The sequence below is a fragment of the Aquarana catesbeiana genome, linkage group LG03, assembly GCF_042186555.1.
Source record: "Aquarana catesbeiana isolate 2022-GZ linkage group LG03, ASM4218655v1, whole genome shotgun sequence".
In the NCBI taxonomy this organism is placed as follows: Eukaryota; Metazoa; Chordata; class Amphibia; order Anura; family Ranidae; genus Aquarana; species Aquarana catesbeiana.
In genome coordinates this window covers 415,420,647-415,445,143 of record NC_133326.1, presented here as the reverse complement: position 1 = coordinate 415,445,143, position 24,497 = coordinate 415,420,647, and the positions used below count along the sequence as shown (strand labels likewise).

Here is a 24,497-nt window from a genome sequence, read left to right as displayed (position 1 = left end):
TTCCTTTATATTTTCAAAATCATGATTGCACCCCATTATCTCCCCGATGACGATCTGGGAACTTTCACTTGTGAAATGAGATTTTTCTTCCACAACATCCATATCACCTAAAATAAAAAAAAAAACATACCATGTATTATAAATATGCAGGCATACATTTATTACCTGAAGCTGTGGTCTCAGACACTCACCTGTTGTGGTGACTCCTCTGCTTGTGGTTTTGGGGTTTCTACTTCTTTAGGAGCTTGTGGGTCCCTGGTGTCCTCAGATGTCCCGAGTCTTTTCTCCCCTATGTGAATAAAAAAAGGTATACTTAGCACACATATATTTGAGGCCAGAAATAGTAATATGAAACATTTCTTGGAAGTGTCGTACAATTGTCTGTTTTCCAAGCTTAAGAAATTTTTTGTTCCTTTCTAAAGCTGGAATACTTCCCTTTTTTGTACAGTTTTCACACATGGAGACACCCCTAGTATCCACTGGAGCACCTGTGCGGGACACCCTAAAAAGTTTGCTATGGTGTCCCACACTAGTGCTCCTGCATCCAGATGTGTAAACAGCTGCTGAGTGTCCTCTCGTTACACTGAATCAAGTTTCCATTTCATTCTAGTTACAAACCCATCTAGACAACAAACTTCTTTTAATACAAATAGGCATGAACAAATGTAGTTAACCTGTACCTGCCAAAAACATCTTATAAGTGGGCGAACGAACGATGTTTCCTAGGACTGATTACTGAGCCCATGAACATGAAAGTTGCCATTTTAAACTGTACAACAGTAAAGAAGAGCACATGGAGCAGTGTGCAAGTAATAATAATAATAATAGGAACACACGGCAACTACTTACTTTTTTAAGAACTCTCTTCATTCTTCTGTACGGATCCTGCTCCCTCAATTTGAGGTCTGACCAGTGTTTCCTCAATTGATCCTTGGATCTTCGTACCCCAAAATTCCTGTGCAGACTTTTCACAACTTTAGCCATGATCTTGGCCTTTCTCACATTTGGGTTTAGGTACGGTCCATACTTCCCATCATGGTCGACCATCTTCAAGATGTCCACCATTTCCACCATTTCTTCAAAGAACATATTTGAGGCCTTAAATCTCCTCCGGGATTGGGACATTCGTGGCTCCTGGCTTTCGTCGTTGCTGCTCTCCTCTGCGTGCACCTGTTGTGTCTCCGCCATGTTCTCTACCCACTGCGCCGAAAGACAAGGGGCAGGGAATAGACTAGAAAGAACGCCAGGGGCGGGTGGAGCTTCACGCATGTGCAGTGTATATAAAGCGTAACAAGCGCGTGTTGTACGTACGATCTGTGAGCGGAGGACGGAGTAGCGGAAGCAACGATCGTTATAACGAAGGTACAATTTTAAGTTGGTGCATCCGTGGCCTATATTGTTTGTAGATCGAGGCCTATATTGGGTCAAGATTAGGAGAGTTTTCCCTGACATTAGGGTTTGTCGTGTGTTGTGTCTTGCAGAGAAAATAGATGCTTTAAATACTGCTTTAAGCAAAAGAGCCATAAATGCAAACAGAAAAGCAGGTAGAAATGCAAGGTACTAAAAGCCCAAGGGATAAGTCTCTTATGCCGCGTACACACGATTGCACATTCCGACAACAAAATCCATGGATTTTTTCCGATGGATGTTGGCTCAAACTTGCCTTGCATACACACGGTCACACAAAGTTGGACAGAAATTCCGAACTTCAAGAACGCGGTGACGTACAACACGTATGACGGCACTAGAAAAGGGAAGTTCAATACCAAGTGCACCACCCTTTGGGCTCCTTCTGCTAATCTCGTGTTAGTAGAAGTTTGGTGAGAGACGATTCATGTTTTTCAGCCTCGTGCTTTTCAGATCGTTATTACTGCTCTTCAGTTTGTGCTTGTGGGTTCGTATCTGTTCTTCAGTGCGTGTAGTCAGTTCACATTTGTTTGTCAGTGCGTATTACTATTATTATTATAGTACGTATTTGATTTTCAGTGCGTTCTTGTCCGCTTGTTTCTGATTTTCAGCTCGCTCTTCTCAAGGCCTTTCTGTTTTTCAGTGCTTTCTGTTAGTTCGTTCTGACCAGCCGACCGCTTTGAAGCCATGATGTGGTTACGTACTTGTCGTAGAGTTCGTGCTATGTGGGGGCTTGGTGTTGGGGTTCTTGCTTTGACCCAAGCCCAGTACATGAACAGGGTGGGGAGGAGTTCATGGGCGAAGAATTGGTTGCTCCAGCATGACCAATTCTCTCATATGCCTTTGTTGCGGGAGAGACGTGAGAATAATCCTGATGATTTCAGGAATTATCTCCGGATGACGGACCCTGTTTTTCACCGTTTGTTGGCTTTGCTGTCCCCTTATATTAGCAGGCAGGACACCTGCATGCTGCAAGCCATCACTCCCAAGCAGAGGCTAGTTGCCACGTTGCGGTACTTGGCGACGCGGAGAAGTCTCCAGGACATCAAGTTCTCGATAGGCATCTCCCCCAGGCTTTGGGGATCATTATTCCAGAGAATTGTTCTGCCATCATTCAGGTCCTGCAGAAGGACTATATTAGGGTAAGTTTTCTACTTTAAAATCACATTCTATGTATTTCATGTTTGCTAATGTATTGTATTTCATTCATCATTCCCTAATTACCATGATTGTAATATGCTGTGAATGTCCCCTTTGTCCTCATGCATGCTGGAAGCTTTTAAACTTCCTTTTTTGTCCTTCATGCATATTTGCCTTCACTAACCTCCCCAGCATGCTATCCTGGTCCCATACAGACTTAGCCTAGTCACTTAACAATGTATTTTGTCAGCTCCATAGTAGTGCTTTAGCCTAAACACCCCCTAAAATGTGTACAAATGTTATTTGTGTCTTTAAATTCATGCAGAGTGCAAGAGGCTTTTTCTGGGGTTCCAAAAACATTTTGAACCCTCCCTCCCCCCAACCGCTAAAGTCAACCGATACCAGTCCTCTATCTGCTGACTTTGCCAAACCCATACACACTATACCTACCTCTTTTGTGTTCATATTTATGGATGAATTCACCAAAGCATGTAGTGCAAGGGCCTGCCAGAATACTTTCAAATTGTACTGTTTAAAGTTTTGTTCACCTATTATCTTGATAGGTAATTGCAGAATGTAAAAAAGTGCTTCAATTTGTATAGTGTGTATTCATATTTTTGTATTATGACACTTCTTACCTGTCCAGTGGGCTGCCAATAGTGTACGTAAGGAGGGCCTGGCCAAAGTAACACACATTATTATGTATGCATTCAGCTCTTAATGAAAATGTTTACAATGGGCCATCAGAGGGGGTGAGGAATCAGAAAAGTGGACCTTATCTTTTTGTCTTTAAATACTCCTTCAAATAAATGTTAATACTGATTTTGGCCAAGAATGTTTGTGTTTAATCTGCTTGCAATGTTAATGGCAGACTGTGGCCTCCCAGTTTGCCTAGTGTTGGGACTTTCCCAACTGTGGAGGGGCAATAGATGGGAAGCACGTCCACATCGTCCCACCCCCCAACTGGAGGTCATACTATTATAACTATAAGGGGTTTAATAGTATTGTGATGTTGGTGGCGGTGTCTGCGACATATGAGTTCCTGTATGTGGATGTGGGGAAGAATGGCCGTTCGTCTTTGTCACTAATGAAGCATTTGGTCTGGGTGAACACCTGATGCGGCCGTTCCCCATGAGGACCCTCACACCGAAGCAGAGGGTTTTTAACTACTGGCTGGCCAGAGCCAGAAGAGTGGTGGAAAAATTCCTTTGGAATAATAGCCAGCGGGTTCCGCCTATTCCTCACAGCGATCAACATGGCAGAATATAAACTCAATCATATAGTTATGGCATGCTGCATATTGCATAACTTTTTACGAAAAAATGCTTTGAACTATGTGGCCTCAGTTGGGACTGAGGCCGGCTTATTACTGGATACAACCCTGACGGCTCTTGAAGCTGGCCATCCTGGCTTGCCCCCCAAAGCACCCGTGAAGTTCATGAAAAGTATCTAGAGTACTTTGCAGGTAGGGGGGCCATTGATATGACACAAAATGTGGCTTGTGTTTCTTTTAGCTGGCTCCTAGGTTATCAAATGGGCTTTTCTTTTTTGCCTTTTTGTTCAACAGTGTAAACGTAATTTTTTTGATACATGAGGTGACAATCTCTTCTTCAGCAAGCTATTATGTTGTGGGTCTGCTACACACACACACACAACCACCTTTTTTTTTGTTGTTAATGTATGTAATGCATTACTGATAAAAATCTTCATCATTTTCAGCACCATGACTGAAATTTGTGGAGTAACGAAAATGGCATGATTGTGGCAAATTATAAAGCACTGTGGAAGTTATTTACTTAAGGAAATTCCACTTTGCACTCCAAGTGCACTGCAAAAGTGTACTTGAAACTGCATTTGTAGTGCAAAGTGGATTTGCCTTTAGTAAATAACCCCCATTGTCAAAATATCCTTTTTTTGGTTAAACAGGCATGTTTCAATCCATAACATACACAACTCAGGAACCTACAAAGTTCAACTTTTATAAAGTGAGGGCAATATCAGACATTTAGTATGTCCAAACTGTGCTGATATTGCCTTCATCAGATGGGGTGATGTCACCCCTGTAAAAGCCAAATTTTGAAGATGCACACAAATTGTGATTGAAACTGGGGATTTCCCTCCTGATCCCCATGCCTAATGTCAACATGTGCTAGTTCCCATCATGGGGGATCAATGGAAGTGTTTTGGGGGTGCAACCCCTTCCTCTCACCTACTTGAGTTGCGAGGAAGGGGTTACACCCACAAAACGTGTACATTGATATCCCGTGATGGCAGATAGCACATGTTGACACACCATGTGCATCTTCAAAATATGGCTTTTAAAATACTTTAAAACTTGTTTTTAAAATCAAAAATACACGATAAAATGTTACAATTTTTGTGTGTTTTATATTCTGCCTAAAACATCAATGATGTTCTTCATTTTTTGTTGAACATCATTGATGTTTTCCTTTATATTTTCAAAATCATGATTGCACCCCATTATCTCCCCGATGACGATCTGGGCACTTTCACTTGTGAAATGAGATTTTTCTTCCACAACATCCACATCACCTAAAATAAAAAAAAAAAAACATACCATGTATTATAAATATGCAGGCATACATTTATTACCTGAAGCTGTGGTCTCAGACACTCACCTGTTGTGGTGACTCCTCTGCTTGTGGTTTTGGGGTTTCTACTTCTTTAGGAGCTTGTGGGTCCCTGGTGTCCTCAGATGTCCCGAGTCTTTTCTCCCCTATGTGAATAAAAAAAGGTATACTTAGCACACATATATTTGAGGCCAGAAATAGTAATATGAAACATTTCTTGGAAGTGTCGTACAATTGTCTGTTTTCCAAGCTTAAGAAATTTTTTGTTCCTTTCTAAAGCTGGAATACTTCCCTTTTTTGTACAGTTTTCACACATGGAGACACCCCTAGTATCCACTGGAGCACCTGTGCGGGACACCCTAAAAAGTTTGCTATGGTGTCCCACACTAGTGCTCCTGCATCCAGATGTGTAAACAGCTGCTGAGTGTCCTCTCGTTACACTGAATCAAGTTTCCATTTCATTCTAGTTACAAACCCATCTAGACAACAAACTTCTTTTAATACAAATAGGCATGAACAAATGTAGTTAACCTGTACCTGCCAAAAACATCTTATAAGTGGGTGAACGAACGATGTTTCCTAGGACTGATTACTGAGCCCATGAACATGAAAGTTGCCATTTTAAACTGTACAACAGTAAAGAAGAGCACATGGAGCAGCGTGCAAGTAATAATAATAATAATAGGAACACACGGCAACTACTTACTTTTTTAAGAACTCTCTTCATTCTTCTGTACGGATCCTGCTCCCTCAATTTGAGGTCTGACCAGTGTTTCCTCAATTGATCCTTGGATCGTCGTACCCCAAAATTCCTGTGCAGACTTTTCACAACTTTAGCCATGATCTTGGCCTTTCTCACATTTGGGTTTAGGTACGGTCCATACTTCCCATCATGGTCGACCCTCTTCAAGATGTCCACCATTTCCACCATTTCTTCAAAGAACATATTTGAGGCCTTAAATCTCCTCCGGGATTGGGACATTCGTGGCTCCTGGCTTTCGTCGTTGCTGCTCTCCTCTGCGTGCACCTGTTGTGTCTCCGCCATGTTCTCTACCCACTGCGCCGAAAGACAAGGGGCGGGGAATAGACTAGAAAGAACGCCAGGGGCGGGTGGAGCTTCACGCATGTGCAGTGTATATAAAGCGTAACAAGCGCGTGTTGTACGTACGATCTGTGAGCGGAGGACGGAGTAGCGGAAGCAACGATCGTTATAACGAAGGTACAATTTTAAGTTGGTGCATCCGTGGCCTATATTGTTTGTAGATCGAGGCCTATATTGGGTCAAGATTAGGAGAGTTTTCCCTGACATTAGGGTTTGTCGTGTGTTGTGTCTTGCAGAGAAAATAGATGGGTTCAAAGACCACAGTTTCCTCCCAATATTCATAGATAAATACAGGGAGCTGCCCTGTCTGTGGCAGGTCAAACACCCACATTATAATAATAAAATAAAGAGGCATGCAGCAATGGAGAAACTGCTTGGGTTGCTGAAGCCACAGGTCCCCACAGCAGACATTACCTATTTATAAAAAAAAATTGGTGGCCTGAGGAACACATATAATCATGAGCTTACTAAGGTCTTGAAATCCATGAGATCAGGAGCAGCAGCAGATGACATTTATGTCCCCAGACTGTGGTACTATGAGAGACTTCATTTTCTGGCATACCAGACTGAAGTCAGGGAATCTCTCTCAACCCTACCTTCCACGCTTCCTTACACCCCAGCTGAGGCTTCCAATGCCCACCCTGGGCCTTCCAGCCAGGAAGAAGTGGAGGAGCCCAGCTTGAGCCAGGTATAGCATTGTTCAACATATTTCTTGTCGTAAAATAAATGATGTGAAATAGATGTTATTATTGATCTCTAATTGCTGATTTAATCAATTGGTTTATATATCAATAGACAGTAGTGGCCAAAAATGTAAGGGACAAGAATTAAAAATGCTGGGGTCTGAATGATAGTCTTTTCTATTTATTAAAATTCTATTTGCAACAGTCATGAGCTGAAAATTGTGTGTGATTGATGAACAATAAACTAAAACTATGTCCCTTTTTCAGACACAGGAAAGCCTCAGCCAGGTGAAGGCTGTGGAAAGTGGCAGCCAGGAGGAGGCTGGGGAATGTGGCAGCCAGGATGTGGCGGGGGAATGTGGCAGCCAGGAGGTGGCGGGGGTAAGTGGCAGCCAGGAGGTTGCCGTGCCCAGTAGGAGCCTCACAGAATTCCAGGTCAACCCCCTCTGCCTTCCAAACAAAAGGGCCAGGAAGGGGAGTAATGTGGAGGAGGCAGCGCTCAGGCTGATTAGGGATGCTAATGAGGCCCTCAAAGCCAACCCTACTCTCCAAGAGGCCTTTTCATGCATGACTGCATACAAAATGCATCAAATGGAGGAGGGCCAACGCCTTTTGTGTGAGGAACTTATGGTGATCACCCAAAATAAGGGGTTGAGGGGCCAACTCACAACAAAAACCTACCTGTGTGAGTTCAACCATCCTCCTCCTCCTCCTCCACCTCCTGCCACACCTCCAATGCCACAGCCTGGAAGGAAGCGTGTAATGAAGACAAAAAAGTGATGGCCTGGGTTCAGTCTGGTCTGGCAAAAGATGCAGGCTGTTGTATGACCACAGCCTGGGGACATAGATGTCATCTGTCATAAGTGCTACGTAAACTGTTGGCTATATAAATCCTGTATAATAATAATAATAAAAAATAATAATCTGCTTCTGTTCCTGATCTCTTGGAGTCCTGGACCGGATTGTGCTCACTATTATATGGACTCCTCAGGCCACCAATTTTGGCTGGCAAATAGTTGATGTGTGCCTTGGGGTACAAAGGCTTCGTCAATTTCAGCAGTTTCCCCAGCGTTGCCTTCCTCTTTATTTTGTTATGACCCAGAATAGATGGCTATTTTTTTTTCTGAAATACTTGCCTATGTGTTTTACGTGAAAAAGGACAGTTTGTTTGTGAGTAGGCAGGTACATTTCCAAAATACAAGGTCAAATTAACAAGGGACACCAACACCAAACAACCTCCTTGAGATTAAAAAATACAAGATAATAATGGTGTTGTGGTAACTTGACACACAAAACGAAAAAAAAATATTATGGAGATCAATATAAAAAAAATACAAAATAGGAGATCTTGATTAAAAAAAAAAAAAAAAAAAAAAAAAAATATATATATATATATATATATATATATATATATATATATATATATATATATACATACATACATATATATATATATATATATATATATATATATATATATATATATACATATATATATACTGTATATATAAACAAAAATTATAAACATTATTATGGAGATCTGACAAAAAAATAGTTAATATTAGTCAGGAGAACACGAGAAATAATAAAGAAATCAGTTTGTGAGAACTCTGTGTGAATATGAGCAGCAAAACAAGTTAATTGTTCTAGCATTAAAAAGAAGAAGAGAATGCGCTGCATTAAACTATTTGAAAATTGCAGCTTGACGAATGTGCTATCTCCATTACGAATGCTAGTTTTACCAGACCGAGCACTTCCGTCTCGTAATATATTATGAGCATGCGTGGCACTTTGTGCGTTGGAATTGTGTGCACACGATTGGAATTTACGAGAACGGATTTTGCTGTCGGAAAATTTGAGATCCAGATCTCAAATTTTGTGCAACGGAAATTCCGATGGAAAAATGTCAGATGGAGCCTACGCATGGTCGGAATTTCCAACAAAAAGCTCCCATCGAACATTTTCCATCGAAAAATCCGACCGTGTGTACGGGGCATTACAATACAAAGAGAATATATGGCCATGCAGCTATAAAATCAATCACTAAAGACACGTTGTCCATATAAGAAAATGTAGTAGAATGTTTATATTAACACATATACATATATCATTCTTTTATTACTAGTCTTACCTCTGTGACTACACACCTCCTCACCTCTTAATTGATTTACAGTATGCACTTTTTTTTAATCCTTGTTCCATCCTCTTTCCACCCTCTTTTATAGATTATATGAACTGTTTTTGTTTTTTTGGATTTGTAAAGCCTTTGTGAATATGTACTGATGAAAAAAATTTGATCATTACAAGTCAGGCCCGGACATAGGGCAGATTGGGCATTTGCCCGGTGGGCTGGGGCTGTCTGTGGTGTGTTGATAAACGGGCCGCACAGCAGGAGGTAAGCCGCCACTCACCTCCCGCTATGCGGCCGTGCCTGTGTCTCCCCTGGCTGGCTGCAGGGCTCACACAGGGCTCACACACAACTCAGCCTCAGAGCCAGTGCCGACAGTTCCCCCCTCCCTAAAGATGGGAGAGTAGAGAGCTCATCTGCTCTTCCTCCTCCCGTCCCTCTCCTCCTGTGTCTGCCCTGCCCACACTCCTAGCAGCCACCAGCCAGAAGAGGAAAGCTGCTGACATCCTATGCCTGAGCCTCCATCCTAGGGTGAGTAAGCTCAGCATCTCTCCTGCCTCCTAGTGTATGTACGAATGTAACCCCTTCACGCCGACACTACGCAAAGATGCAGCTTCTCTGCGGGTGGGCCTAGTACTGAGTGGCTGCATATTTCATAGTTGCCAACATTGTAAAAAAAATTTTAGGGACACTTTTTTGCCTGTAGGTGGAGTCTTGTTAAAATTAGGGGTGGGGCATGCGTATGTGGGCGTGGCACAGGGGAAAAGTAAAAATGCGCGCAGCACCGAAAAACGGGCGTGATTTACATGAAACAGTGGGCGTGTCTTAAATGGGCATGGTTCAAAGGGGGTGTGGTTAGAGTCTGAGATGAATGAGGGATGGAGAGGGAAAGGGGGGGAGAGGGATGGAGGGACAGCAGCCCCAGATCCTACACAACAATGGAAATATGTGTATTCTAGAAAGTTTAACAATCAGCAGATAAAGATACTCCAAACACCTGGTGTTAGCACTTCAATCATCCCAGCACCAAGGCTGTTATGGTGTCAGAATGATTGAAGTGCATTATTTCTATTATTACATTGTAATATAAAATGAAATCATTCAACTCACCATAATGCTGAATCAGTGGGATCCCTGAGCCTGTCACCTGCCACTAGCCATCCGTCCTTGCATCGGATGCCCCCAGCAGAGTCCGTCATTGCATCAGGTGTCCTAGCAGAGTCCGTCCTTGCATCAGGTGCCCCCAGCAGAGTCCGTCCTTGCATCAGGTGCCCCCAGTGGAGCCCCCCTTACATCAGATGTCCCCAGCGGAGCCCCTCTTACATCAGATGTCCCCAGCGGAGCCCCCCTTACATCAGGTGTCCCCAGTGGAGCCCCCCTTACATCAGTTGTCCCCAGCGGAGCTCTCCCTTACATCAGATGTCCCCAGCGGTGCCCCCTTACATCAGGTGTCCCCAACGGAGCCCCCCTTACATCAGGTGTCCCCAGCGGAGCCCCCCTTACATCAGGTGTCCCCAGTGGAGCCCCCCTTACATCAGATGTCTCCAGCTGTGCCTCCCTTACATCAGATGTCCCAGCGGAGCCCCCCTTACATCAGGTGTCCCCAGCGGAGCCCCCCCTTACATCAGGTGTCCCCAGCGAAGCCCCCCTTACATCAGGTGTCCCCAGCGGAGCCCCCCTTACATCAGGAGTCCCCAGCGGAGCCCCTCTCAGAGCAGGAGTACCCAGCGGAGCCCCCCTCAGATCAGGAGTCCCCAGCGCAGCCCCCCTCACATCAGGAGTCCCCAGCGGAGCCCCCCTTTACATCAGGTGAACCCAGCAGAGCCCCCTCACATCAGGTATCCCCAACGGAGCCCCCCTCACATCAGGAGTCCTCAGCGGAGCCCCCCTCACATCAGGAATCCCCAGTGGAGCCCCCCTCACATCAGGGGTCCCCAGCGGAGCCCCCCTCACATCAGGAGTCCCCAGCGGAGCCCCCCTCACATCAAGAGTCCCCAGCAGAGCCCCCTTTACATCAGTTGTCCGCAGCGGAGCCCCTCTCACATCAGGAGTCCCCAGCGGAGCCCCCCTCACATCAAGAGTCCCCAGCGGAGCCCCCCTCACATCAAGAGTCCCCAGCAGAGCCCCCCTTTACATCAGGAGTCCCCAGCTGAGCCCCCCTCACATCAGGAGTCCCCAGCGGAGCCACCCCTTACATCAGGAGTCCCCAGCGGAGCCCCCCTTACATCAGGAGTCCCCAGCGGAGCCCCCTTTACATCAGGTGTCCCCAGTGGAGCCCCCCTCACATCAGGTGTCCCCAGCGGAGCCCCCCCTCACATCAGGAGTCCTCAGCGAAGCCCCCTCACATAAGGAGTCCCCAGCAGAGCCCCCCTCACATCAGGAGTCCCCAGCGGAGCCCCCCTCACATCAGGAGTCCCCAGCGGTGAATCCGCCGCCATTACAGAAGGCCAAGGGGGAACAAAATAATATCTCTGCCGGCCGCGTGGTTACAATAGAACCACTGCCCACCCCCGCACCTTTCCATAACAGACTGACAGCGGGGAGGAGTGGGGCAGAGCGGGGATGGGCGGAGCGGGGCGGGGGGGGTGGAGCGGGGCGGGGGGGGTGGAGCGGGGCGGGGGGTGGGTTTAGCGGGGCAGAGCATGGGGGGTGGGCGGCGCCGCAGCAGCTCGGTTTCTATTGTAGCCACCCAGCTCCATTCCACTTCTGGTCTTCTCAAAAATGCCGGCCGCGGACCTCTAGCGGCGGCGAAAAATTTGGGGAAAAGTGGATTTTTCGGGACATTTCCCGGGAATTAATAAAATCGGGAAAACAGTCTAAATCCGGGGGAATGTCCCGGGAAATTCGGGACAGTTGGTAAGCATGATATTTGTGAACCACACTGCAAACACAGCTGTGCTGAGAGAGCTCCCTGCGCTCTCATGGTACATTTACCTGCGGCTAACAGAAAGCTCCAAACTGCTACTTGTGATTGGGAGCTTTCTGATCTTGACTGCTGTGACAGCCAATCACAGTAGTAACATGATCATAAACACTGCCCCCCCTCCCGGCATCAGAAACCCTTTAAAGAGCCGAGAGGCTCCGAAGCAAAATGATAAAGGGGTGCTCTGTAGACTCTGATGCAAGGAGGGGCTTTGGTGAGCAGAGCCCCTTACATCAGAGTTCCCCTTTACACCAGAGTCCACAGCATTCCCCCTTACATCGGAGCCCACCCTTAAATCAGGGTTCCCAGAACACCCCATACATCAGAGTTCCCCTTTACATCAGAGCCCCCCTTTAATCAGGGTTCCCATCTACATTAGAGTCCTCAGAGCTCCCCCCTTACAGTATAAGTGGAAATTCTGTGAACTCTAAGGGGGACTGTGCAGACTCTGACGTAAGGGGGGCTGTGCAAACTCTGACGTAAGGGGGCTCTGTGGACTCTGATGTAAGGGGGGCTCTGTGGATTGTGATATAAGGTGGGCTCTGCGGACTTTAATGCCAGGGGGACTGTGCGGACTTTGATGTAAGGGAGCAGGGGGGGTGGGACGAACTGGAGCTCTGCACAGTGAGCAGAGAGTAAAAGAGGGCATTGTGATTAAAGAGAAAAGGGAGGGGGGACATGATTGCAAGGGGCACTGTGATTTCTAGGGGCACTGTGATAAAAAGAGGGATACACTGTAAAGGGGCACTGTATTCCTGTATAATAATAATAAAAATTACAGTGCCCCTTTACAATGCAGTCCTCTTTATATCACAATGCCCCTTTACATTACAATGTGGAGGACCGACTTTGTGAATCCTGTCACCAACTGCCCCCGTGAACGCCTAAACCAGGGGTGCCCATACGTCTGCTCTGGCATGGCGGGTTCCCGATCCACCATCCCTGAGCATCAGTGTGAAGAACGGAGCTAATGCCAGAGAAAGCAGAGCCGAGGCTACCAAATGTACTCCGCCTGTGACAGGAGCGATACTGGAAACATTGGCTTGGCTCTCTACTGCAGCCACGTGCTTCCTCCAGCTGCAGCTCCTGTCACACTGATGCACAGGGATGGTGGGTCGGGAACCAGCCAGCAATACCCACCAACAGTACCCACCAGCAGTACCCGCCAGCAGTACCAGCCAGCAGTAACCACCAGCAGTACCAGCCAACAGGACCAGCCAGCAGTACCCACCAGCATTACCAGCCCTGGAGGACAGCCAGCAGCAGCTACCAGCCATACCCGCCTGGGGGACAGCAGCAGCCAGCGATACCTGCAGGAATCCTGAGGAAGAAGTGATGATTGAGGTCAGTTGAGGTGCAGGTACTGCAGTACATCGGTGTGAAAGCAGTCTTATGCCGCGTACACACGAGCGGACTTTCCGGCAGACTTGGTCCGGTGGACCGGACTCCGTCGGACAATTCGATCGTGTGTGGGCTCCAGCGGACTTTTTTTCCCAAAAGTCAGACGGACCTAGAAATGAAACATGTTTCAAATCTGTCCGACAGACTCGGCTTTCTAGCGTGCAAACCATTCGTCTGTGTGCTAGTCTGATGGACCAAAACTGACGCATGCTCTGAAGCAAGTACAAGACGGAAGCGCTTGGTCTGGTAAAACTAGCCTTCGTATTGAAGCTAGAACATTCCTCACGCTGCTAATTCTGTGATCTTTTAATACAGCGCATTCTTTTCTTCTTTATAATGCAAGAAGAATGAAGTTGTTTTGCTGCTTATATTCACACAGACTTCTCACAAACTACTTTCTTCATTATTTATCCTCATGTCATGACTACTATTATAGTTTTTAAAAGCCAGATCTCCATAAATAATGTAGAAAATTATTTATTTGACTCATCTTTTTTACTTTTATATTTCAACAATATATATTTACAATTTGTGAAAACTTTTAAAAAATCTATTGATTTAAATTTATATATTTTTTTTTTAGGTGTTTCAGGTTACCACAAGAACATTATTGTCTTGTATTGTTTAGGAACGTTAATGAGGTTGGTGTCCCTTGTTAATTTGACATAGGGGGGTTATTTTCAAAAGGCAAATTCATTTAGCACTACAAGTGCAAAGTGCACTTGAAATTGAACTGAAAGAGCACTTGGAAGTGCAGTCGCTGTGGATCCAAGGGGCACATGCAAGGAAACAAAAAAAAAATTCATTTTAGCTTGCACATGATTGGATGATAAAATCAGCAGAGCTTCTCCTCATTTCAGATGCACTTCCACCAATGCACTTGCAGTGCAATTTAAAGTGCACTTTGCACTTGTAGTTTGCACTTGAATTGCGAAGTGATTTTGCCTTTTGTAAATAACCCCCATAGTCTTTTTGACATGTACCTGCCTACTCACAAACAAAATGTCCTTTTTGAATAAAAACACATAGTAAATAATTTTAGGTAAATAAAATTTTTTTCTGGGAAAAACATAAATGAGGAAGGCAACACTGGAGACACTTTCGGAATTTGTGAAGCCTTTTGTCCCCCAGGGCACACATCAAGTCAGTGGAAATCAAAATTGGGATCTTGTGGAGTCCATAGAATAGGGAGCACAGTCTGCTTCTGTCAGACCAGACTGAAGCCAAGCAATCACTTTCGACTCTTCCGTGGAGCCTTCCCTGCACGCTGCCCTGCAGCCTTCCCTCCACGCTTCTCTGCAGCCTTCCTTGGAGGCTGTGCCTCTGGTGGTGTAGTGGCAGGAGGAGGAGGAGGGGCTTCATCGGAAATATGGCTGGTTTGAGTAAGCTGGCCCCTCAACCCCTTCTGAAGGGCCTCATAAAAAAGCCCCTCACAGAGGAGGCGTTACCCCTTCTCAAGTTCCATCAACCTGGTGGCCAAATAAGTACCATAGGCCTCTTCAGCATTGGGGGGGTTACTCAGCATTTGGCTGGCTTCCTGAATGAGGGCAAGTGATTCCTCCTCTGTTCGGGTCATCTTCCTGGGCCTATTGGTGGTAAGGCGGAGGGGAGGCGCCTGGCATTCGGTGAGGCTTCTACTGGGCCCAGCCACCTCCTGCCTGCCACTGGGCACTGCCTCCTCCTCTCTACCACTGGGCAAGGCCTCCTCCTCTCTACCACTGGGCATGGCCTCCTCCTGACTGAGCTCATCCTGTGTATAAAAAAAGGGACATAGTTGTAATTTTGCTTTCTCAATCACACACAATTTTCAGTTCATGACTTGCAAATATAATTTTAAACAAATAGAAAACGCTATGATTTTGACCCCACCGTTATTCTAGCTGTTCACCAATCTTTGAACAACATTTTTGGCCACTACCGTCTAGTGATATGTATACATAATAATAATTGTGATTAAATCATTGATTTATAAGCAATTCAAACATTTTAGTTTACATCACTGATATTTAGACAATTCAAAATTACCAAAAAAAGTATACCTGGCTGCAGCTGGGCGCATCCACTTCATCAAGGATGAAAGGCCTGGTTTTTCCTGGGATGCCTCAGCTGGGGTGGAGGGAAGGGTGGAGGGAAGAGTGGAGGGAAGGGTCGAAAGCGATTGCCTTGCATCTGTCTGGTCATCCAGAAATCTCAGTTTGGGGTAGTACCACAGCTTGGGGACATAAACCTTGTCTGCTGCTGCTCCTGATTTGAGGGAATCCTGTATCTTCTTGTGTTCCCGCCTGTACATGTTCCGCAAGATCCCAATGTTATTTTCCACTAACTTAATGCCTGCCTGGGGGACTCGAGTCTTTAAAAACTCCAGAAGTCTCCCCAGTGTTGCCTGCCTTGCTTGCTTATTGAAATACAAGGGGTGCTTGACCTCCCACAGGTTTCAGTTCTCTTGATAGAGGTCAATAAAATGACTCAAAAAATACTCCTCCTTAAAGGGATTCATTTTTTCTGAAAGGCAAGACACAAGATAAAACTGTAATGTCAGTCCAAACTCCCAGTATTATCTTTATCACAATATAGGGTGCACAAATACACACACCAAACACATACACAAAACACACACCCACGTTTAAATCTTTTCTTCGTTTATGACGCTCGCTACTTCTGTTCGGACATACATAGGCCAGCGTATTAGCTTTATATACACTGCGCATGTGTCATGCTCCGCCTGCGTCGCCCTCCCCTGATGTTCTTTAGGACGATTTTTCCCCGCCTTTTCACTCTTCGTTGCGCAGTGGGAGTATATAGAGAAAAATGGCGGAGAGATTATCAGGAACTAGCCCGGAGCCACAAACATCCAGATCCAGGAGGAGATATAAGGCCACCAACATGGCCATGAAGAGATGGTGGAGATGGTGGCCATATTGAGGAGGGAGGACTATGATGGCAAAAAAGGACCGTACACCAGACCCAATATGCCGAAGGACAAAATAATGTCCTCAGTTGTCACCACTATTGAGCAAATATTTGGTATTAAATGGGCTAAAGACCAATTGAGAAAGTGCTGGTCTGACCTAAAAACTAGGGATACAGAACTATATTGCAGAATCAAGAAGGTGCTTAAAAAACGTAAGTACTTGTCGTGTGTTCCTGTTGAGATACTTAACTTGCATGCTGATCCATATGCTTTTCGTTTATACAGCATCGTTCGTAAAGATTGTTCTTTTGAAACTACATATGATTATAATTAAATGTCGTTCGTTTGGCAAGAAATACGATGGTACGGGGTTCTACATACTTTTAGGTCTTGATAATTTGTCGTATTAAAATAAGTTTAGGATATTGTTGTGTAGATGTGTTTGAAACTAGAATGCTTTAGAAAAAATGATTCAGTGTAATGTAAGGACAGGACACAGCAGCTGTTTCCACATCTGGACTCAGGAGCACTAGTGTACTGTGTGACACCAGAGAACATTTTTAAGGGTAATCCACACAGGTGCTCCAGGGGATACTTGAGGTGTCTCCATCTGTGAAACTTGGACAAAAATGGTAAGTATTGCAGTTTTTCATATTCCTATTTCTGGACTCAAATATCACTGTGTTAAGTATGCCTTTTGTTTCATTCTCATAGGGGAGAAAAGACTCAGACAACAGTCAGAGGATCCCAGGACCCCACAAACTCACCAGCCTGAATCGGGAATTACCCCAAGCCAAAGACCACGCCCACCCGAGGATCTGGAGGAAGGAGAGGTGGAGGAAGTGGGCGAAATTTGCACCCCACCAAGTGAGTGTTTGACACCCCGGCTTAAGGTAATCTATTTAGGCGTGCATATTTCTAAATACATTTTTCTCCTCAAATTTTAGGTGATGTTCTGGTTGTGGAAGGCCAAGCGGCGGACCCATTTAGCACAGACAGTGCACAAAGACTCATTGGGCAGATAATGGTCTGGAATGGCCAAATTGATGCAATGTGCAAACAAATTGACAGCATGAGAAATCGGCTGGACAGCATGCAACAGGAAATGAAGAACATGATTGATGTTTTGGGGAGAATATAATCACTTTTTGCCTAAAACATCAATCATGTTCTTCATTTCAGTTTAACATTTTATCTTTTTTATGTTTTTCAAGTTGTTAAATAGTAAAAGCCAAATTTAGCAGATGCACACGGTGTGTCAACATGTGCTATCTGCCATCAGGGGATTTCAATGTACACATTTTGTGTTTGCAACCCCTTCCTCATAATGCTAGTTTGTGAGAGGAAGGGATTGCACCCACAAAACACGTCCATTGATCCCCCATGATGGGAGATAGCACATGTTCACATTACCCATTTGGACTCACAATTTGTGTGCATCTGCTAAATTTTGCTTTTACATGGGTGACATCACCAGCACATTTTTTGACATGTTGATCTTTGTAAGTTCCAGAGTTGTGTTTTTTTTTTATGTGTGAAAAAACCCTGTTGTAAAAAAAAAGTTGTATAAACAAATATTTGTTTAAAAATATGCATAAAATAACCAAGAAAATAAAATATTTTAGATTGATAAAAAAAGTAAAAAAAATGATAAAAATAATAAAAATTTAAATGACGTTTTAAAAAAATGCACCTTTGAATGTGCGCACAGTAAAATGTTTTACTACAACAGTGTGTGTGGCTTCTTCTTTCAATACTCAATACCAGTTTTGTAATTCTTTTTGTGTTTACAGTGACAAAGGGCCTTATTGACTAAAGGGAAATGCACTTGCCACTACAAGTGCACTAGGAGACAGCCAAAAATAAAATCAAACAAGAATAAAAACAAGAGATTTGATCCAAATAATTTTTCTTTTATTAGTTTAAAGTTTAAATATGTTTTGGCATTGCAATGGCCCCCCTTACCATTAAAATAATTGACATATCTGTCCCGCACTTGACGGGCAGTTTGGGGGGCCAAGCCAGTACGGCCAGTATCCAGGCCTGTGAGTGCAGATTCGGCACTAAGTCCGGCCTCAGGCCCAACAGAAGTTAGATATTTTTGTGAATGTCTTCTTAAAAAATTATGTAGAATGCAACAAGGCATGATGAGATAATTGATTTTATAGTCTGCCATATTGATGGCCATAATCCCGAAGGCATTCTCCACAACTCTTCTCGCTCTGGCCAGCCGGTAGTTAAATACCCTCCTCTCCGGGGTGAGGGACCTTTGGGGGAACGGCCTCATCAGGTGCTCACCAAGACCAAAGGCTTCATCTGCGATGAATACAGAGGGGAGTCCCTCAACGTTCTCGGCATCAAGTGGCAATCCCAGGCCACCAGTCTGGAGACGCTGGCACAACTCGGTCTGTGTGACGACTCCTTCATCTGACATCTGGCCGTTCTTCCCCACGTCCACGAACATAAAATCATATTGTGCCGATACCACCGCCATCAATACTACACTATTAAACCCCTTATAATTAAAGTAGTAAGACCCCGAATGGGGTGGTGGCACAATACGAACATGCTTCCCATCGATCGTCCCTACACAGTTGGGAAAGTCCCAACGGTCAGCGAACTGGGAGGCCACAGTCTGCCATTCCTGTGGCGTGGAAGGAAACTGTGGAGTCAAACAAGAAAAAAAAAATATAAGTACTTTTAAACATAACTTTGCAAGCAGATTACACAAAAACATTCTTGCACAACAGCAGTATAACATTTTTTAAAAGTATTATTTACAAAAATCTAAAATATAAGGCCCACTTATAAGATTCCTCACCCCCTCTGATGATCCATTGATCAATTTGTATGTGGGGGGTGGGTTCTAATTTAGTAGAAGACCACACATGACATTTGGAGACATTTGAGGGGGTGGGGGAGGGTTCTAATTTAGTAGAAGACCACACATGACATTTGGAGTCATTTGAGGGGGTGGGGGAGGGTTCTAATTTAGTAGAAGACCACACATGACATTTGGAGACATTTGAGGGGGTGGGGGAGGGTAAAGCAGTACAATGGAGCTGACAATATACATTGTTAAAGGGACTAGGCTATAGGTGTATATGGGCCCAGGATTGCATGGTGGGGAGGTTAGTGAAGGCAAATATGCATGAAGGCCAAAAAATGATTTACCAAAAAAAAAAAACATGCATGCATGAAGATAAAGGGGACATTCACAGCATATTCCAAGCATGGTAATTAGGTAATGATGAAATGAATACAATACATTAGAAGACATTAAAGACATATCATGTAATGTTAAAGGATAAAACTTAACTTAATATAGTCCTTCTGCAGGACCTGAATAATGGCAGAACAGGTCTCTGAGATAATGATCCCCAGAGCCTGGGGGGAGATGCCTTTCGAGAACTTAAGGTCCTGAAGGCTTCTCCCAGTCACCAAGTAATGTAATGTGGCAACTAGCCTCTGCTCTGCAGTGATGGCTTGCCTCATGCAGGTATCCTGCCTGCTGATATAAGGGGTCAGCATAGCCAGCAGACGTTGAAAAACGGGGTCCGTCATCCTGAGATAATTCCTGCAATCCTCAGGATTATTCTCACGGATCTCACAGAGCAAAGGCATGTGCGAGAACTGGTCACGCTGGCGCAGCCAATTCTTCGTCTATGAACTCCTCCTCGCCCTGTTCATGGACTGGGCTCGGGTCAAAGTATGAACCACAACACCAAGCCCCCATGCAGCATGAACTCGAGAACGAGTACGTCCACGCACCATTGCTTCAAAACGGTCGGCTGGTCAAACAAACTTAAACGAACGCACTGAAGAACAGCAAGGCCTATGAAGAGCGACCTGAAGATCAGGAATGAGCGAACCAGAACGGCCTGCTATACAGGTTATGAACTGACCAACACGCACTGAAAACCAGATACAAACCTCACAAGCACAAACTGAACAGCAGAAAACGATCGAAATAAGCTGAAGTCTGAAAAGCGTGAATCATCTCTAACCAAACAACTACTAACACGCGGTAAACACGAGATTAGCAGAAGGAGCCCAAAGGGTGGCGTACTGGGGCTTGAACTTCCTTTTCTAGTCCCGACGTATGTGCTGTACATCACCACGTTCAAAACCATCGGACTTTTGGAGTGATCGTGTGTGTCCAAGTCCGTCCGTTTGTAAGTCCAGCGAACCTACGCTACAAAGTCCGTTGGAAAGACCGTCGGACCTAGTCCGTCGAAAAGTCCGCTTGTGTGTATGCGGCATTAGGCCTCTTTCACGCGATCAGTCCGATCAGGTCCGAATGTCTGTTTTTCAGGCGGACCCCATTGGACCCTCCATTCACCTTTATAGAGCGGCAGATGTAAGTGGACGGACATGTGTCCTTTTACACCCACATATCTCCAATCCGACCCACTTAAAAAAACAGAACGGGAACTGTCTTTCTGTCTGGGCAGATCAGATCAGAGTGCTATAGAGTAGAGCGTGCTGTGTCCATTTCTGCTCTGCATATGCAGAGTGGACATGGACCTGTCATCTACCCGCTCCGGCTGCTCAGTCTTTTTTTTTTTTTGCAGACTCATACTTACCTAGGTGGATGCAGCTTCGGACTGTCCCCCCGCTGGCCCTAACACTGAGAACCGAGCAATCAAACATCCCTGTGCAGAGAGCTGGTGACTGTCAGTCTGCTCTCCCCTCCCTCCCCCTCGCTCACTGGAGCGCTGGGCTGTGGAGGGGCGGGAGCGGCCCAATCACGCTCTCAGTGGCTCGTTGAGAGGCTGAGACAGGTGCCGGTCTAGGCATGTGGGCGGATCACAATTTTCTTTGTTGCAATCTTGCCCAAGCCTGGACCGGCTCTGTGATGTCAGCCAACAGCAGGCTTCAGCCCACTGTCTGCTGAAAACGTGTCATAGGAGTGCAGAACGAACTGCACTCCTGTGATCCATAGGAGAAGTACAGCCAAACGATCTTTGGCTGTACTTCTCCTTTAACCAAAATGTATGTCCTTTTTTACCCCACAAATAGAGCATTCTTTTGGTGGTATTTGATCATCTCTGTGGTTTTTATTTTTTGCGCTATAAACAAAAACAGAGCTCCAATTTTGAAGAAAACACAATATTTTGTACTTTTTGCTATAATAAGTATCCCCCCAAAAAAATAAAAAAACTAATTTCTTCATCAGTTTAGGCCGATATATATTCTTCTACATATAAAAGGGGCAAGGGGAGTGGGATTATTTCGGTGCCAAAAATGTATTAGAACACATTTTTTATAAAATTCTATTTTTATTAGTATATAAATCTAAAAAGTATACATAATTAATACATATACATTGTAAACAGGTAGATTAAACCAAGTACAATTAGCAATTATAATATTGACCGACACCAAGGATGTTGAAAGGTAATCGATAGTCAATTCATCCCAACTAGTTTCGCCAATACATTGGCTTCATCAGGGGAATAAACAATTAATACAAAGGGATAAAAAAAGACACTAGGGAAAAAAGAAAAAAATACATTAATAATAAGGTCCACATATAATGACATAGCTCAAGTGAGCGTCATGTTACGAAGAAATCACACTTTTGTCCACCCTAGACCCCCAGTCCCCCAGTCCCACATCAAAGACATACCGTGTCAGGCTTCCGGGACCCAGAGTAAGCACCATCAAGCAGTCAGGGACAATAGTCAAACCCAACCCTGTAATTGGCTACAGGGGGCCCGGAAAGGTGCCTAAAGGAGCTAGAGATTGACAACTTGGTGATTATACTTAACTGAGGTTAATTATTAATTCATTATGTAGGCTAATAAGCCTCAATTACATACCCTAATTGCACACATGAAAGGCACAAGGAAATACGCTGGATGGATAATGATACTGTGCTTGAATGTATAAGTCAAGAAATATCTGTAGTGGCCAAGGAAACTAAAACAGCAATATAATGCATAAGAGTAGTATTAGTGGGGTGTTCATGGTGCTATAAATAAAGAGCATATTGTTAAATGGTAAAGACAAGTTTTGAAATGTAATTTAACTGTATATATAAAGGCGCTTACCATACAAAAGCAAACGCCAATATTAGCAGTAAGGTGCACAATGCACTTAGGGTCTCGCCATCAGGGAAACTGGACAAGGGAACCCCCTCAGAAAAAGCCAAGCCTCCAGATGGATCCAAGGGACTTTGTTATCTAGATACGAATTCAATGTATATCTAATCAATACACGGGTTACCAAGTACCATGTGGCTGGATGAAGGTAAAGGAGATAAAAAGCTCATTTCTATATTTATGGCAAAGTTAGTTTTACCTTGATAAAGCACAACCGGACCGCAGCGCATACCCAACAGCAAGTGAATGAGGAGATGAGAAAATTTGGCAGCCTTATAAGCCCCCAACCTGACCGGCATAGGCAATTAGCCAATCGGGAGCGGACAAAGGGCGGCCCGGGCGCATGCGCAGTGGCCAGAATCAAAGGCCTACAATGCCCAGAGTGCCATGCGCCGATCACATCACATGGTGTAATACCACGGATAATGATCAGGGAAGCGCAGTACAGGCATCGGGCCTGATGGTGAATGGGAGGAGGGAAACACTCCACCCATTCAGAGAGGATAGAAAAAGAGGCAAATGTAGTGACGAATCGGATGCACTGTGAGGGCCCCGGCCGAAGGGGCGGGCGGACAAATTGGTCAGCCCTTGGGTGACCATGCAGCCAAAGGCTGTATTTGGACAGAGTCCTCAGTCAGCAAGAAGGCACAACCCCGACCGGGTTCAGCAAGGGGGACCAGAGATGGGAACAGCAGATGGGGGGGGGGAAACAGAAGGTACAGGGAGGACAAACAATCCAGTGGCTAAATGTTGGTTCAACCGCCAGAAGGTGATTGCAGGAACATAATGCTCACAGTAAAATAAAAAAGTGTAAAATAAAAAGAAACTAACAGTGTTACAATATGTAGTATGACACCTTACTTCAGAATTCTTCAAATTCTATATATGGATAACACATATTTCAGTGAGAATATTGTATTCAATGATAATATATACAGAATATCAATAACAACATTGAAAAAAATTAATGATGAAAAGACAATCCATCATAGATTCATATAGAATACATTCCTTTTTAAAGAGACAGGAGAGCAGTGGTAACTAAATGGAGGCAAGAGGTGAGGACAAGATGATAACAGAGTTTAGAGCCTGAATAACAGAAGACAGTCAGACAATACAGAGGCAAAAGATAGACACACCAGTCAGACGCAAAAAAGGCTGCCAAATTTTCTCATCTTCTCATTCACTTGCTGTTGGGTATGCGCTGCGGTCGGGTTGCGCTTTATCAAGGTAAAACTAACTTTGCCATAAATATAGAAATTAGCTTTTTATCTCCTTTACCTTCATCCAGCCACATGGTACTTGGTAACTTGTGTATTAATTAGATATACATTGAATTCGTATCTAGATAACAAAGTCCCTTGGATCCATCTGGAGGCTTGGCTTTTTCTGAGGGGGTTCCCTTGTCCAGTTTCCCTGATGGCGAGACCCTAAGTGCATTGTGCACCTTACTGCTAATATTGGCGTTTGCTTTTGTATGGTAAGCGCCTTTATATATACAGTTAAATTACATTTCACAACTTGTCTTTACCATTTAACAATATGCTCTTTATTTATAGCACCATGAACACCCCACTAATACTACTCTTATGCATTATATTGCTGTTTTAGCTTCCTTGGCCACTACAGATATTTCTTGACTTATACATTCAAGCACCGTATCGTTATCCATCCACCACATTTCCTTGTGCCTTTCATGTGTTCAATTAGGGTATGTAATTGAGGCTTATTATAATCCCACTCCCCTTGCCCCTTTTATATACTACTTTTCAGGGATAAGGTGCCGTATCTATTAGGACATACCACCTACCACCTAATATATTCTTCTACATATTTTTGGTAAAAAAAAAAATTGCAATAAGCGTATATTGATTGGTTTGTGCAAAAGTTATAGCGTCTACAAAATAGGGGATAGATTTATGGCATTTTATTTATTATTATTTTTTTTTACTAGTAATAGCAGCGATCTGCGATTTTTATTGGGACTGAGACATATTTGCAGACAAATCGGACACTTTTGACACTTTTTTGGGACCATTGACATTTATACAGCGATCAGAGCTAGCCACTGATTACTGTATAAATGTCACTGGCAGGGAAGGGG

At 44.4% G+C, this 24,497-nt stretch overlaps 1 protein-coding gene across 3 annotated transcripts in view; it reads left to right on the top strand.

Annotated features, from left to right (window-relative positions):
• Nucleotides 1–24,497, top strand: part of KCNIP1 (potassium voltage-gated channel interacting protein 1) — a 586,554-nt gene that overhangs the window by 338,216 nt on the left and 223,841 nt on the right. The window contains exons 6-7 of one of the 3 annotated variants that reach the window (XM_073620737.1): nucleotides 17,001–17,153; nucleotides 17,234–17,391. The exons of the other annotated variants lie outside the window; for them this stretch is intronic. Of the exons in view, the coding sequence (XP_073476838.1) occupies nucleotides 17,001–17,153; nucleotides 17,234–17,311 (231 nt within the window). The 3' untranslated portion in view covers nucleotides 17,312–17,391. Of the gene's footprint in view, nucleotides 1–17,000; nucleotides 17,154–17,233; nucleotides 17,392–24,497 lie in introns of those variants that run through there. 3 annotated transcript variants of the gene reach the window in all.